The following is a 16,100-nucleotide window of genomic DNA, read 5'->3' as shown; positions in this document are numbered from 1 at the left end:
GTTTTCAGCAGTCACTAGACTCCATTGAGGATTGTGTTAAACTGACTAACATTTCTTTAAGTTTACCTCCACAACAAATAGCGTCTATGAACTGTATTGCTTTTGCCACTGGCCGTTTTAAAAGATTATTAGCCAATAATAGGCTTACTAGTATCTACTAACTTCCTAGAAATAATCATAAGAATTGAGCAATTGCTAGCGAAAGTTTTCGTCAATACAGAATAATTCACAATGCATACTTCACTTCGCCTGTGAGGACATTCGAACTCGGGACCTATAGTTCACAAGTCCCTCTAACCACTACGCTATTTAACAAGGGGTGGGTAGGTAGTCAGTCAGTCACTCACTCACTCAGTCAGTAAGAGATTCTTCACTCTTAGTTGGCCCATACCAGACATTTCCCGCTCAAGTCAACCACTTGATTATGGATTGTTCTGTGGCTCAAAAAAGGAAAATGACATAAAAAAGAAAGTAAGAAAGTATTTTAAATTAATCTCAAAGGTTAACTTTTACAGCCCTACTATACATGTATACACATATACAGCTCCGGAAATAATTAAGACACCACTGAACCTTTTTCTTTTCTTTCCAAAAAAGTTGAAAAGGAAGGTTTTGAGTGAGGAACAGAAGCATTCAATTTGCAGTGGTCTCTTCATTTTAACCCTTCTGTTCCTCAAGAAAAAAGGTGCAGTGGTCTCTTAATTAATTCCGGAGCTGTATATACACACACACCGATCAGCCATAACATTATGACCAGCTGCCTAATATTGTGTTTGTCCCCCTTTTGCCGCCAAAACAGCCCTGATCCGTCGAGGCATGGACTCCACTAGATCTCTGAAGGTGTGCTGTGGTGTTTGGCACCAAGACGTTAGCAGCAGATCCTTTAAGTCCTATAAGTTACGAGGTAGGGCCTCCAAGGACCGGACTTGTTTGTCCAGCACATACCACAGGTGCTCGTTTGGATTGAGATCTGGGGAATTTGGAGGCCAAGTCAACAACATGAACTTGTGTTCCTCAAACCATTCCTGAACCATTTTTGCTTTGTGGCAGGGCGCATTATCCTGCTGAAAGAGGCCAATGCCATCAGGGAATACCATTGCAATGAAAGGGTGCACATGGTCTGCAACAATGCTTAGGTAGGTGGTACGTATCAAAGTAACATCCACATGTTTTCCCAGCAGAACATTGCCCAAAGCATCACACTGCCTCTGCCGGCTTGCCTTCTTCCCAGAGTGCGTCCTGGTGCCATGTGTTCTCCAGATAAGCACATGCACCAGCCCATCCACATAATGTAAAAGAAAATGTGATTCATCAGACCAGGCCACCTTCTTCCATTGCTCCGTCGTCCACTTCTGATGCTCACGTGCCCATTGTAGGCAATTTCAGCAGTGAACAGGGGTCAGCATGGACACCCTGAGTGGTCTGTGGCTGCGCAGCTCCATACACAAAAAAATGCGATATACTGCGCATTATGACATCTTTCTATCAGTACCAGCATTAACATTTTCAGCAATTTGAGCTACAGTAGCTTGTCTGTTGGATTGGACCACATGGGTCAGCCTTCAATCCCCATGTTCATCATTGAGCCCTGGCCGCCCATGACCCTGTCGCCGGTTCACCGCTTTTCCTTCCTTCCTACCAATTTTGATAGGTACTGACCACTGCAGACCGGGGACACCCCACAAGGGCTGCAGTTTTGGAGTTTCTCTGACCCAGTCGTCTACAGTGGGGAGAACAATTATTTGTTACACTGCCGATTTTGCAGGTTTTCCTACTTAAAATGCGTGTAGAGGTCTGTAATATTTATCATAGGTACACTTCAACTGTGAGAGACAAAATCTAAAACAAAAATCCAGAAAATCACATTGTATGATTTTTAAATAATTAATTTGCATTTTATTGCATGACAAAAGTATTTGATCACCTACCAACCAGTAAGAATTCCAGCTCTCACAGACCTGTTAGTTTTTCAAGCCCTCCTGTTCTCCACTCATTACCTGTATTAACTGCACCTGTTTTCAACTCGTTACCTGTATAAAAGTCACCTGTCCACACACTCAATCAATCAAACAGACTCCAAGACCAGAGAGCTGAGTAAGGACATCAGGGATAAAATTGTAGACCTGCACAAGGCTGGAATGTGCTACAGGACAATAGGCAAGCAGCTTGGTGAGAAGGCAACAACTGTTGGCTCAATTATTAGAAAATGGAAGAAGTTCAAGATGACGGACAATCTCCCTCGGTCTGGGGCTCCATGCAAGATCTCACCTCGTGGGGCATCAATGATCATGAGGAAGGTGAGGGATAAGCCCAGACACTACACGGCAGGACCTGGTCAATGACCTGAAGAGAGCTGGGACCACAGTCTCAAAGAAAACCATTAGTAACACACTATGCCGTCATGGATTAAAATCCTGCAGCGCACACAAGGTCCCACTGCTCAAGCCAGCCCATGTCCAGTCCCATCTGAAGTTTGCCAATGACCATCGGGATGATCCAGATGAGGAATGGGAGAAGGTCATGTGGTCTGATGAGACAAAAATAAAGCTTTTTGGTCTAAACTCCACTCGCCGTGTTTGGAGGAAGAAGAAGGATGAGTACAACCCCAAGAACACCATCCCAACCATGAAGCATGGAGGTGGAAACATCCTCCTTTGGTGATGCTTTTCTGCAAAGGGGACAGGACAACTGCACCGTATTAAGGGGAGGATGGATGGGGCCATGTATCGCGGGATCTTGGCCAACAACCTCTTTCCCACAGTAAGAGCATTGAAGATGGGTCGTGGCTGGGTCTTCCAGCATGACAACGACCCGAAACACACAGCCAGGGCAACTGAGGAGTGGCTCCGTAAGAAGCATCTCAAGGTCCTGGAGTGGCCTAGCCAGTCTTCAGACCTGAACCCAATAGAAAATCTTTGGAGGGAGCTGAAAGTCCATATTGCCCAGCGACAGCCCCGAAACCTGAAAGATCTGGAGAAGCTCTGTATGGAGGAGTGGGCCAAAATTCCTGCTGCAGTGTGTGCCAACCTGGTCAAGAACTACAGGAAACGTATGATCTCTGTCATTGCAAACAAAGGTTTCTGTACCAAATATTAAGTTCTGCTTTTCTGATGTAACAAATTATTATGTCATGTAATAAAATGCAAATTAATTACTTAAAAATCATACAATGTGATTTTCTGGATTTTTTTCTGATTCTGTCACTCACAGTTGATGAGTTCCTATGATAAAAAATGCAGACTTCTACATGCTTTGTAATTGGCAGTGTATCAAATACTTGTTCTCCTCACTGTATCTGACAAGGACATCACATCATTAAACTGTGAAATTGGCTCACAATAAATGTTGTTCTGTAAATATGAAATATTTTCCAGAGAAGAGCATGAGGGATCCTAGAGTAGACAGAGCCATTGGAGTTTGCAAGAAGGTCCAATAGCTGGAAAATGAAGAGAGCAATTTGTGATGCCCAAGATCAGCTGAAGCTCCCAGAGCATAAACACAGAATCGCCAACAAGATGGGGATCAAGACAACGCATGATAGATCTATTGAGCAAGAAAGGGCCATTTGTCATGTGCTGGGTGCAGACAAAAAGTGCAGGCATCTTATTCCAACATGGCAAGATGTTGATGTGCTGGAATCAGTGAGCAAAGCACTTAATCCTCTGTTAAAGTTTACATATGCTCTTTCAGGTGTGCAACTTGTAACAGTGTCCTACCTGAAACCTGTCTTGGCATTGTTCAACTCTGAGGTCCTGGCAGTGAAATCTGATGACACAGACCTAACCAAACAAATAAAAACAACCATCCTGGAGTACCTGAACACCAAGTACAAAGAAGACTGTGTGGATGACCTGTTAATTTTGTCTTCCACACTTGACCCCCGCTTCAAAAACCGTTACAATGATGATGACCAGATTAAAGCCACTGTGTCAGCAATTACTACTGAACTCATTGCTATGACAGTGGAAGACAGCCCTACCCCAGGCCCCTCAACTGCCGCAGCTATGGCTACTGCTGCAGAAGGTGGAGCAAGTGGTGGTGGTGGTGATGAAGACACAAGGGAGGCAGCGTAAAAGACCAAAAAGTATTTTGGGAGTTTCTTCAAAAAACACAAAGCCGGAGGAGAGGAGGCACTGGCCACTGCAATTAAAAAGGAGGTCAAGAGCTACTTACTGATACCTGAGGTGGACAGTGATGTTAATCCACTTGATTGGTGGAAATCACAAGAGGTACATTTACCCAGACTGGGGAAAATTGCTAAAGAATATCTATGCAGCCCTCCAGAAAGGACATTAAGCACTGGAGAAAATGTTGTAACATGTCACTGGGCTGCACATAAACCTGGCACTGTGGACAGACTGGTGTTCTTGGCTCATCATTTGAAGTAAATGTACATGTGAACAGTGAGCAGTTGGCCTATAATGTTCTATACATTTCCAGCATCTGTCCATGCCAGTGTGTGCTGTAATAATAATGACAATTTATTTTTATTTGTCTGTAAATTGTGGACTTTGTTTACATTAATGTCATTTGTCAACAAATGTATAAATATATTTTATATTAAAGAATCTGATTCGGAAGTGCACCTTTTGGGCAGATTATCCTTTTTATTTTAGTGTAGTCTTTGTACTGGGCAGTACTTGAAGTTAGGCATTTGTTCAATAAAGCCATAAGTTGTAAGGCAATAAGGCCATAAGGACATGGTTGTGTGCAATATGTTACAGAACACCGCCCATTGTTTATTATGATTTCATCTTGCTTGTATGCTGCACAATTTACATTACAGCACAGGTGTACAATTTAATGTTTACTCAGAGTTTAATGTTCCTACACTAGTTCAATTAGTTTTTTGTAGTTCTTTGAATAGTCTTTACTTGAATACTTACATTTTAAAGAAAATAAGAACTGTTTTCATTCAACATTGTGCCCATTATTATCATCAGTGATTAAGAAACTCAGACTTTTAAAAAACACATTTTAAAGGATATCGTCTCATTATCGTTATTGTCAAAATTGCCAAAAATATTGAGATATCCTTTTTTGGCCATATTGCCCACCCCTAATACATAAGTATATACATGTATATTAGGGCTGTGAAAGGTAACACGTGAGATTAATTAAAAATAATTACTACAAAATTATATTTTTTTTGCCCCTCCATGAACTGCCACCTTAACCTGGTGGAGGGGTTTGAGTACCCGAGTGACCCTAGGAGCTATGTTGTCTGGGGCTATATGCCCCTGGTAGGGTCTCCCAAGGCAAACAGGTCCTAGGCGACGGGTCAGACTAAGAGCGGTTCAAAACCCTTTAATGATGAAAAACATTTTGAGGACCGTGACGTTGCCCGGTATGGCGCAGCTGGGGCCCGGGGTTGGGGCTTGTATGCGACCGCCTGGTGGCCGGGCCTTTCCCCGTGGGCTCACCACCTGCAGGAGGGACCATAAGGGGTCGGGGCGTAGAGGATCGGGCAGCAGTCGAAGGCAGGGGCCTCGACAACCCAATACCTGGACACGGAAACTAGCTCTAGGGATGTGGAACGTCACCTCGCTGGTGGGGAAGGAGCCTGAGATCGTGCGTGAGGTTGAGAGGTTCCGACTAGAGATAGTCGGGATCACCTCTACGCACGGCTTGGGCTCTGGAAACACACTCCTTGAGAAAGGATGGACTCTTCACCACTCTGGAGTTGCCCATGGTGAGAGGCGGCGGGCTGGTGTGGGTTTGCTCATAGCTCCCCAGCTCTGCCGCTATGTGTTGGAGTTTACCCCGGTGAACGAGAGGGTAATTTCCCTGCGCCTACGGGTCGGGGATAGTTCTCTCACTGTTGTTTGTGCCTACGGGCCGAACGGCAGTGCAGAGTACCCGACCATCTTGGAGTCTCTGGGAGGGGTGCTGGAAAGTGCTCCGACTGGGGACTCCATCGTTCTACTGGGGGACTTCAACGCCCACGTGGGCAACGAAAGTGACACCTGGAGGGGCGTGATTGGGAGGAACGGCCCCCCTGATCTGAACCCGAGCGGTGTTCAGTTATTGGACTTCTGTGCTAGTCACAGTTTGTCCAAAACGAACACCATGTTCAAGCATAAAGGTGTCCATCAGTGCACGTGGCACCAGGACACCCTAGGCCGTAGGTCGATGATCAACTTTGTTGTCGTTTCATCTAACCTGCGGCCGTATGTCTTGGACACTCAGGTTAAGAGAGGGGCGGAGCTGTCAACTGATCACCACCTGGTTGTGAGTTGGATCCGATGGCGGGGGAGGAAGCTGGACAGACTCGGCAGACCCAAGCATACTGTAAGGGTCTGCTGGGAACGTCTGGCCGAGTCTCCTGTCAGAGAGATCTTTAACTCCCACCTCCGGCAGAGCTCCGACTGGATCCCGAGGGAGGCTGGAGATATTGAGTCCGAGTGGACCATGTTTTCCACCACCATTGTTGAAGCGTCCGCAAGGAGCTGTGGCCGTAAGGTCTCTGGTGCCTGTCGAGGCAGCAATCCCCGAACCCGGTGGTGGACACCGGAAGTAAGGGATGCCGTCAAGCTGAAGAAGGAGTCCTATCAGGCCTAGTTGGCTTGTGGGACTCCTGAGGCAGCTGACGGGTAACAGCAGGCCAAGCGGACTGCAGCCCGGGTGGTTGTGGAGTTCGGTGAGGCCATGGCGAAGGACTATCGGCTGGCCTCGAAGAGATTCTGGCAAACCGTCCGGCGCATCAGGAGAGGGAAACAGTGCCCTACCAACGCTGTTTACAGTGGAGGTGGGCGGCTGTTGACCTCAACTGGGGATGTCGTCGGGCGGTGGAAGGAGTACTTCAAGGATCTCCTCAATCCCGCCGTCACGTCTTCCATTGAGGAAGCAGAGGCTGAGGGCTCAGAGGTGGACTCGTCCATCACCCGGGCTGAATTCACTGAGGTAGTCAAGAAACTCCTTGGTGGAAAGGCACCGGGGGTGGATCAGATCTGCTTTGAGTACCTCAAGTCTCTGGATGTTGTGGGGCTGTCTTGGTTGACACGCCTGTGCAACATCGTGTGGCTGTCAGGGACAGTGCCTCTGGGATGGCAGACCGGGGTGGTGGTCCCTCTTTTTAAGAAGGGGGACCGGAGGGTGTGTTCCAACTACAGGGGGATCACACTTCTCAGCCTCCCCGGGAAAGTCTATGCCAGGGTACCGGAGAGGAGAATACGGCCGATAGTAGAACCTCGGATTCAGGAGGAACAGTGTGGTTTTCGTCCGGGCCGTGGAACACTGGACCAGCTCTATACCCTCTACAGGGTGATGGAGGGTTCATGGGAGTTTGCCCAACCAATCCACATGTGTTTTGTGGATTTGGAGAAGGCATTCGACTGTGTGCCTCGCGGCATCCTGTGGAGGGTGCTTTGGGAATATGGGGTCCTGGGTCCTTTGCTAAGGGCTGTCAGGTCCCTGTACGACCGAAGCAGGAGCTTGGTCCGCATTGCCGGCAGTAAGTCAGACTTGTTCCCAATGCATGTTCGACTCCGGCAGGGCTGCCCTTTGTCGCCGGTTCTGTTCGTAATTTTTATGGACAGGATTTCTAGGCACAGCCAGGGGCCAGAGGGTGTCAGGTTTGGGGACCATACGATTTTGTCTTTGTGGAATGTTGTTGTCGTGTTGGCCCCTTCAAACCAGGACCTTCAGCATGCACTGGGACGGTTTGCAGCAGAATGTGAAGCGGTGGGGATGAAAATCAGTACCTCCAAATCCGAGGCCATGGTCCTCAGTCGGAAAAGGGCTTGCCCACTTCAGGTTGGTGGAGAGTGCCTGCCTCAAGTGGAGGAGTTTAAGTATCTAGGGGTCTTGTTCACGAGTGAGGGAAGGATGGAACGGGAGATTGACAGACGGATCAGTGCACCTTCTGCAGTAATGTGGTCGATGTATCGGTCTGTCGTGGTGAAGAAAGAGCTGAGCCGCAAGGCGAAGCTCTCGATTTACCGGTCAATCTACGTTCCTACTCTCACCTATTGTCATGAGCTTTGGATCATAAACGAAAGGACAAGATCCCGGATACAGGCGGCCGAAATGAGCTTTCTCCGCAGGGTGGCTGGGCGATCCCTTAGAGATAGGGTGAGAAGCTCGGTCACCCGGGAGGAGCTCAGAGTAGAGCCGCTGCTCCTCCACATCGAGAGGGGTCAGCAGAGGTGGCTTGGGCATCTGTTTCGGATGCCTACGGAACGCCTTCCTGGGAAGGTGTTCCGGTCTCGTCCCACCGGGAGGAGACCCCGGGGAAGACCTAGGACACGCTGGAGGGAATTAGGTTAGGTTAGAAATGTAAAAAATCAGATGTTCAATGCTCGTTATGTAAATCTTTAAACAACTGTCAAACAGCTAACTCTCACAATATCTCAGTGATTTCAAAAACCCAGGGCCCGCAGTGGGTGGGTGGCCTGTGCTTGGCATTGAAAATAAATCTGTTAGCATTTTTATTTTGTTTTGTTTATCTATGTGGTTTTCTTAGTGAGACGTCTGCTGTGAGGTTAATCTATGTTAATCTCTTTTTCCATAATGTCCTACAAGACTTAGTGGCGCAACGGTTTGGCATTTGCATTGCGCAGGGAAATTAGAATGCAAGGTTTGTATCCCACATTCTTCTAGCTTTTTTAAACTGTGCATCAGTTCTAATGTTTTGGATTTTAAAGGCAAGTGTGTCATAACATACACTAAAAGAATCAAATTGTTTGAACAACAATAAACAGAGTAATGTGAACTAACAAATGTAACTTAACTTCATCCTGATTTGATCTCGTACCACTACCTGATACTGATTAGGAGTTCGCAGCGCTACTAGCTGTCATCGCTTGAGTGAAAATGGTGATACTTATTATTAAATATGTTGACCAGTAAGTCTCAGAACAACCATAAAAGCCTGCAATTTACAAGGGGCTTAGGAAAAAGCATGTGATCAGATGTGATCATGTGGTATTGTTACTTCGATAGACTTGGTTGAAATTTCAAAGCCTTGGAACATCACATTTTGCATTCAGTTACTTGTTTTTAAAGAAAAAATATATCTGTTTATTTCAACACACAAGCAAACTCACAAATACACAATCGCAAACGGAAAACTCAGGCAAAAGGTATATGTGTAGCGGGCTACTTGGACTTAATTCACTAGTTAGTGGACTCTGCCCCTTTGTCCACATTCACCGACTAACAGACTTTGAAGCACATTCTCACTAATTCTGTGAGGGCTTAGGGCTGTCCCACTGTCCAATCGTCAAGTGCGCAAGGGTTCTTTCGCAGACATTTTGAGCCCTTTATGCACCCTTTTTGAAAGTCCGCATTTCTGCTGACTTTGCCTGAGGGAATTGCCCACAAAATTGCATCGTCAAGGTAACATAATAAAGTCGCAAAGTGCTGTCCCATTCCTATGTATGGCATTTAGAGCCCTTGCAGTCTCTTGCTCTCAATCACTTACCAGGTGACATCAGTTAAGTATGTGAGGGTTCAGGGCTTATGGTTTAGGGGGGCCATTTGGATTGTATCTTTCTATGGAGTTATCCTTGCTTTTCCTGTATTGTGCATTCGGTTTGGATTAAATGACACACAAGTTTGTGTGTCAAGGAGAGAAGTCTGATTTCCAACTCCTCTACATATGCACATGTAGAGGATTTCTCAACATATATTTACATAAGTGCCCTTATTATGCTCATGAAATATATAACTTGCGCTTCTCACAGTATCATAATACGATGCATGTCATGTATTTTAACATAATATTATGTGTTAAAATAATGAAATGTATGAATATGCAGAACTTTAAGCATTTCTCACCAACACAAAATAGAATTAACCTTCAAGAGATTATTTTCCAGAGAATCTCCATGGTAGTCTATTGGTCTAGGCAGTTGCCTCCAGTGCAAACATAACGCTGAAGCGTGGGTTTGTACCTGTCCCAACAGCTATGTCAGCAAACTCAATCTTTCCCACTCTCTCTCCTTTATCCAACATAACATAGAATGCCAACAGTATACCTTAACAATTAAGATTTTAACAAGGTTAATTAGAGCATTCACCAAGAATCCCCTGTTACTCTTTGTACATTTTCTATATCCCCTTAAGGGTGGAAACATTGTTGAGGAACAAACTGGGGAGAACAAACTGAATTTCAGCGAGCTACATCATCTAAGCTGATACTACCCCAGCAATTTATGGTGATTTTCATTATTCACACCCTTTCTGAAAGCTTTAAAAAGTTTCTGTATGGATGCTAGGTTTGATATATGTGCTTATTAGTTGGTTATGGTAAAAGGAAGTTGGGGCAAGAAATTTACAAACTCTTTTCTTTAAGGACTTTGTGTTTGGGTTGTCAATTATTCTGAGAGGAACCATTAACGACCGGCTGAACTGGGCCTTCAACCTGTACGATCAAAATAAAGACGGATGCATCACGAAAGAGGTATTACATACACACTTTTTTCTGCATTCTGAGTCTCTTCTGAGTTCTGACCTTGTTCTTAATCTGTAGTCTGTTCTAAAGTTGGCAGTTCTCTAGCTGACCTTCAAGCTCAGATTGGAGAGTGATTGACTGATGTTTTGCTGTGACAGTATACGGTTTTCTCTCTCTACCTTGCTCTCATCCTCTACCTCTTTTTGCTATACCTCCCTCTTCCATCTCTTTTCCTTTTCCTCTCTTTTTCTGTCTCTGTCCATCCTCTCTCTCTCCCTTTCTCACACACTCTCTGTCTGTCTCTTTAGGAGATGATGGATATAATGAAGTCAATCTATGATATGATGGGGAAGTACACATACCCCTGTATGCATGAAGAGGCACCAAGAGAACACGTGGAGAGCTTCTTCCAGGTTAACACACACTTTTGCTTCATAAAATCCAACACTTAAGCATCATCTTGAGTAAGGATCTTTACACCAACACAGTTTCAGAGCAACTAAAGTGCTGGTCATAAAATTTGAATATCATCAAAAAGTTCATTTATTTCAGTAATTCCATTCAAAAAGAGAAACTTGTATAATTTATGCATTCATTCCACACACTGATATATTTCAAGTGTTTATTTCTTTTAATTTTGATGATTATAACTAATGAAAATCCCAAATTCAGTATCTCAGAAAATGTGAATATTGTGTAAAGGTTCAATATTGAAGACACCTGGTGCCACACTCCAATCAGCTAATTAACCCAAAACACCTGCAAAGGCCTTTATATGGTCTCTCAGTCTAGTTCTGTAGGCAACACAATCATGGGGAAGACAGCTGTCCAAAAGACGACCATTGACACGGTTAGAAATCGGCGGTTTCGTATAGTGGTCAAATAATGTAGAACCCGTATCAAATCGAGGGAGAAGTTCGCTCACGTTTATTGGAAATTTGCAGCACAGATGTCATTCGGGGAACGTTCCATTACGTTCTCACTGTAATGTTGGTTACCAGCTAGCCTATACATTAAGGGCGTTTCTAACTAAGACCATGTCTTAGAAGTCAACCCCCCATGCCATATGACCATCGTAAACATTCCTATAGAGAGATAAACAGAGAGGTTTCTGTTAGAGAGATAATCTAAACAGAGAGGTTTCTGTTGTTCTCATTATCTAGGCACATGCACTTTCAATGAAACGTACATTCATATGGTAATTGTTAATGCTCAGATTCCACAACACGTTGCACAAGGAGGGCAAGACACAAAAGGTCATAGCTAAAGAGGCTGGCTGTTCACAGAGCTCTGTGTCCAAGCACATTAATAGAGAGGCGAAGGGAAGGAAAAGATGTGGTAGAAAAAAGTGTACAAGCAATAGGGATAGCCGCACCCTGGAGAGGATTGTGAAACAAAACCCATTCAAAAATGTGGGGGAGATTCACAAAGAGTGGACTGCAGCTGGAGTCAGTGCTTCAAGAACCACCACGCACAGACGTATGCAAGACAGGGGTTTCAGCTGCATTCCTTGTGTCAAGCTACTCTTGAACAAGACACAGTATCAGAAGTGTCTCGCCTGGGCTAAAGACAAAAAGGACTGGACTGCTGCGGAGTTATGTTCTCTGATGAAAGTAAATTCAGTCCAGTATAAAGTTTCCACAGTCAGTGATCTGCTGGTGTTGGTCCACTGTGTTTTCTGAGGTCCAAGGTCAACACAGCTGTCTACCAGGAAGTTTTAGAGCACTTCATGCTTCCTGCTGCTGACCAACTTTATGGAGATGCAGATTTCATTTTCCAACAGGACTTGGCACCTGCACACAGTGCCAAAGCTACCCGTATCTGGTTTAAGGACCATGGTATCCCTGTTCTTAATTGACCAGCAAACTCGCCTGACCTTAACCCTATAGAAAATCTATGGGGTATTGTGAAGAGGAAGATGCGATATGCCAGACCAAACAATGCAGAAGAGCTGAAGGCCACTATCAGAGCAACCTGGGCTCTCATAACACCTGAGCAGTGCCACAGACTGATCGACTCCATGCCACGCCGCATTGCTGCAGTAATTCAGGCAAAAGGAGCCCCAACTAAGTATTGAGTGCTGGACATGTTCATACTTGTCAGTTGGCCAACATTTCTAAAAATCATATTTTTGTATTGGTCTTACGTAATATTCTAATTTTCAGAGATACTGAATTTGGGATTCATTAGTTGTCAGTTATAATCATCACAATTAAAAGAAATAAACATTTGAAATACACTCACCTAAAGGATTATTAGGAACACCTGTTAAATTTATCATTAATGCAATCATCTAATCAACCAATCACATGGCAGTTGCTTCAATGCATTTAGGGGTGTGGTCTTGGTCAAGACAATCTCCTGAACTCCAAACTGAATGTCAGAATGGGAAAGAAAGGTGATTTAAGCAATTTTGAGCATGGCATGGTTGTTGGTGCCAGACGGGCCAGACTGAGTATTTCACAATCTGCTCAATTACTGGGATTTTCATGCACAACCATTTCTAGGGTTTACAAAGAATGGTGTGAAAAGGGAAAAACATCCAGTATGCGGCATTCCTGTGGGCAAAAATGCCTTGTTGATGCTAGAGGTCATAGGAGAATGGGCCGACTGATTCAAGCTGATAGAAGAGCAACTTTGACTGAAATAACCACACGTTACAACCGAGGTATGCAGCAAAGCATTTGTGAAGCCACAACACACACAACCTTGAGGCGGATGGACTACAACAGCAGACGACCCCACCAGGTACCACTCTTCTCCACTACAAATAGGAAAAAGAGGCTACAATTTGCACGAGCTCACCAAAATTGGACAGTTGAAGACTGGAAGAATGTTGCCTGGTCTGATGAGTCTTGATTTCTGTTGAGACATTCAGATGGTAGAGTCGGAATTTGGCGTAAACAGAATGAGAACATGGATCCATCATGCCTTGTTACCACTGTGCAGGCTGGTGGTGGTGGTGTAATGGTGTGGAGGATGTTTTCTTGGCACACTTTAGGTCCCTTAGTGCCAATTGGGTATCGTTTAAATGCCACGGCCTACCTGAGCATTGTTTCTGACCATGTCCATCCCTTTATGACCACCATGTACCCATCCTCTGATGGCTTCTTCCAGCAGGATAATGCACCATGTCACAAAGCTCGAATCATTTCAAATTGGTTTCTTGAACATGACAATGAGTTCACTGTACTGAAATGGCCCCCACAGTCACCAGATCTCAACCCAATAGAGCATCTTTGGGATGTGGTGGAACGGGAGCTTCGTGCCCTGGATGTGCATCCCACAGATCTCCATCAACTGCAAGATGCTATCCTATCAACATTTCTAAAGAATGCTTTCAGCACCTTGTTGAATCAATGCCATGTAGAATTAAGGCAGTTCTTAAGGCGAAAGGGGGTCAAACACAGTATTAGTATGGTGTTCCTAATAATCCTTTAGGTGAGTGTATATCAGTCTGTGTGTAATTAATATAATATACAAGTTTCATTTTTTAAATGGAATTACTGAAATAAATCAACTTTTTGATGATAATAAAATTGTATGACCAGCACCTGTAAATAAAATCTGTGTCCTTTTTCCTCCCCTCTCTAACTCCCTCTTCTAGAAAATGGATCGTAATAATGACGGAGTCGTCACTATTGATGAGTTCATCGAGACATGCCAGAAGGTAGATTGTGTGTGAGAGTGTATCTGATAACTGAATCCAAGTTTGCGGTGTACGGTAGTCTATTGGTCTAAGCAGCTGCCTCCAGTGCAAACATAACACTGAAGCGTGGGTTTATACCTGTCCCAACAGCTATGTCAGCAAACTCTCTATCTTTCCTATTCTCTCTCCTTTATCCAACAAAACATAGAATGCCAACAGTCCTTAACAATTAAGATTTTAACAAGGTTAATTGGGGCATTCACCAAGATTCCCTTGTTACTCTTTGTACCTTTTCTATATCCCTTAACCCCTGTTTTTTTCCTGAGAAGTGTTTTGACCCATGTAAAATGCCTTTTTATATAATTCAGATAAAAAGTGAACAGAGGGGAAACATTAGGTGACCTTCACAATGAAACTCCCAGGAAAAAGAAAATAAAACAAGATATCACAAACTCACTTTGTTTTAAAGGGTTGATGAACGTTAATGTTACCGTGTGAAACTAATCTCAGACACTCTCAAACTCTAGCCTGGTCTACTGTCTAATCTAATTAGTTAAAGGCCAACTTGGGGCATGAAAACCAGTAAAAATATGTCTTTCTCAGTATAAAAAAGTGGGTCAGTGCTGACTTTGAAGAAATGTCCATTGACTCAATTTGTATATATTCCTCTGGAAACTGGTTGTCCCTCTTTTTTCCTCTGTGCCTAACATGTCTCTCATCCTGTCTCCATCCTCTTATTCACTTCAGGATGAAAACATCATGCAATCCATGCAGCTGTTCGACAACGTCATCTAGAAGCCTCTGATGTTGCTGACGATTGGAGGACTGGGGGAGGTGTGCGTCTGTGTGTTTGTGTGAGCGTTTGTAAGTTGCATGTGGGCTTCGAGGGGAGTTGGACATTCAGCCCCCCTAAATCTTGCCCCCTCCCTGTAGCTCATTTCTATCTGCCCCTTACTCCAAGCCAAACTGGCGCACCTCCTCTCCCAGAGACACAAAGAATGGGGCTGGCTCATAGACTCTGATCCACAGCTACACAAACTGTTCAGGAGGGTGCCACGTTACCGAATGTTCAGATAGAAAATGTGTTGTTTAGAACAGATCTGATTGTCATGACGCATGTGAAATTGTGAGTCGAACACATCAGCTCTGTTACGTTCTTTTTGCAAATTTCAGAGCAGTTGGCCTCTTTGAATAAAACCCTTGTTTTCTTTGCCCTTTTTATTCTTTGCCACTGTTTCTTCAAAGGCCGACTGGACTCAACGTAGGATAAAGCCCCCCTTCTCAATGACTTTCTGTCAGTTTTGCATTTACTCACCAAACGGTTGAAGTTAAGGGTCTAGAATGGTTCAGCTCTTTCTGGACTACTGAAATTCAACAATATAACAGAGGTGACTAGCGCCACTTCATGGAAAAAGGAGAAAAGGGCACCGGAAAAGAAAAGTGGAACAGAGGATATTGGGGGTCTAAAGGATGAGACTCCTTGCCAACACACAGAATACAAAACTGTTTTCATTAAAGAACTGATTTTAATATTGCATGATGATGTCACTAATAATAACATATATTATTTACAAAAATACTCCTAAGTGTCTCTCCCTCCCTCCCTCCCTCCCTCCCCCTCCTCCTCCTCCTCCTCCTCCTCCCCCCCCCCCCCCCCCCCCCCCCCCCCCTTAGTTTCAGGTGCCCACAAGGATAGAAATACAGGTGTGTGCGCGAGAAAGGAATGGAGAGTCTGAATGTGGGAAAAAAACATCTCCAGTAGGAATCCATTAAAATGTCAACCCTATATCAGGGCTCCATCATCCTGACATATGCTCTCTATGCCTGGTACCTTAGCTGTAGGTGTATGCTGACAGTTGCACATCTTCTATCAATCCCGCAGTCATGACCTACTTGGTAGTCTCACAAGAAGCTGCGTTTATGACCAAGCTGCTTTGACCCTCTTGCTTTGCTTAGTTAACATTTTTATATTTGACTCGTCAAATACTGTCATACACTACACAACGCCTGTTTTTAATTACATTAATGCGGCTGAAACAATGATTTTCTGTTAAG

At 44.4% G+C, this 16,100-nt stretch overlaps 1 protein-coding gene across 3 annotated transcripts in view; it reads left to right on the top strand.

Annotated features, from left to right (window-relative positions):
* The window catches only part of LOC105010064 (Kv channel-interacting protein 2), a 347,614-nt gene extending 332,003 nt beyond the window's left edge, over positions 1–15,611 (top strand). For all 3 annotated transcript variants that reach the window (XM_034292921.1, XM_029120613.2, XM_029120612.2), the window contains 4 exons: positions 10,298–10,405; positions 10,705–10,809; positions 14,004–14,066; positions 14,793–15,611. In XM_034292921.1, coding sequence (XP_034148812.1) covers positions 10,298–10,405; positions 10,705–10,809; positions 14,004–14,066; positions 14,793–14,840 — 324 coding nt within the window. In that variant the 3' untranslated portion in view covers positions 14,841–15,611. The remainder of the gene's footprint in view (positions 1–10,297; positions 10,406–10,704; positions 10,810–14,003; positions 14,067–14,792) is intronic.
* Positions 15,612–16,100: the final 489 nt, after the last annotated feature.

This window comes from Esox lucius, chromosome 6 (assembly GCF_011004845.1).
Source record: "Esox lucius isolate fEsoLuc1 chromosome 6, fEsoLuc1.pri, whole genome shotgun sequence".
In the NCBI taxonomy this organism is placed as follows: Eukaryota; Metazoa; Chordata; class Actinopteri; order Esociformes; family Esocidae; genus Esox; species Esox lucius.
Note: the sequence above shows the minus strand (reverse complement) of the source record. Positions and strands in the feature narration are given on the sequence as shown.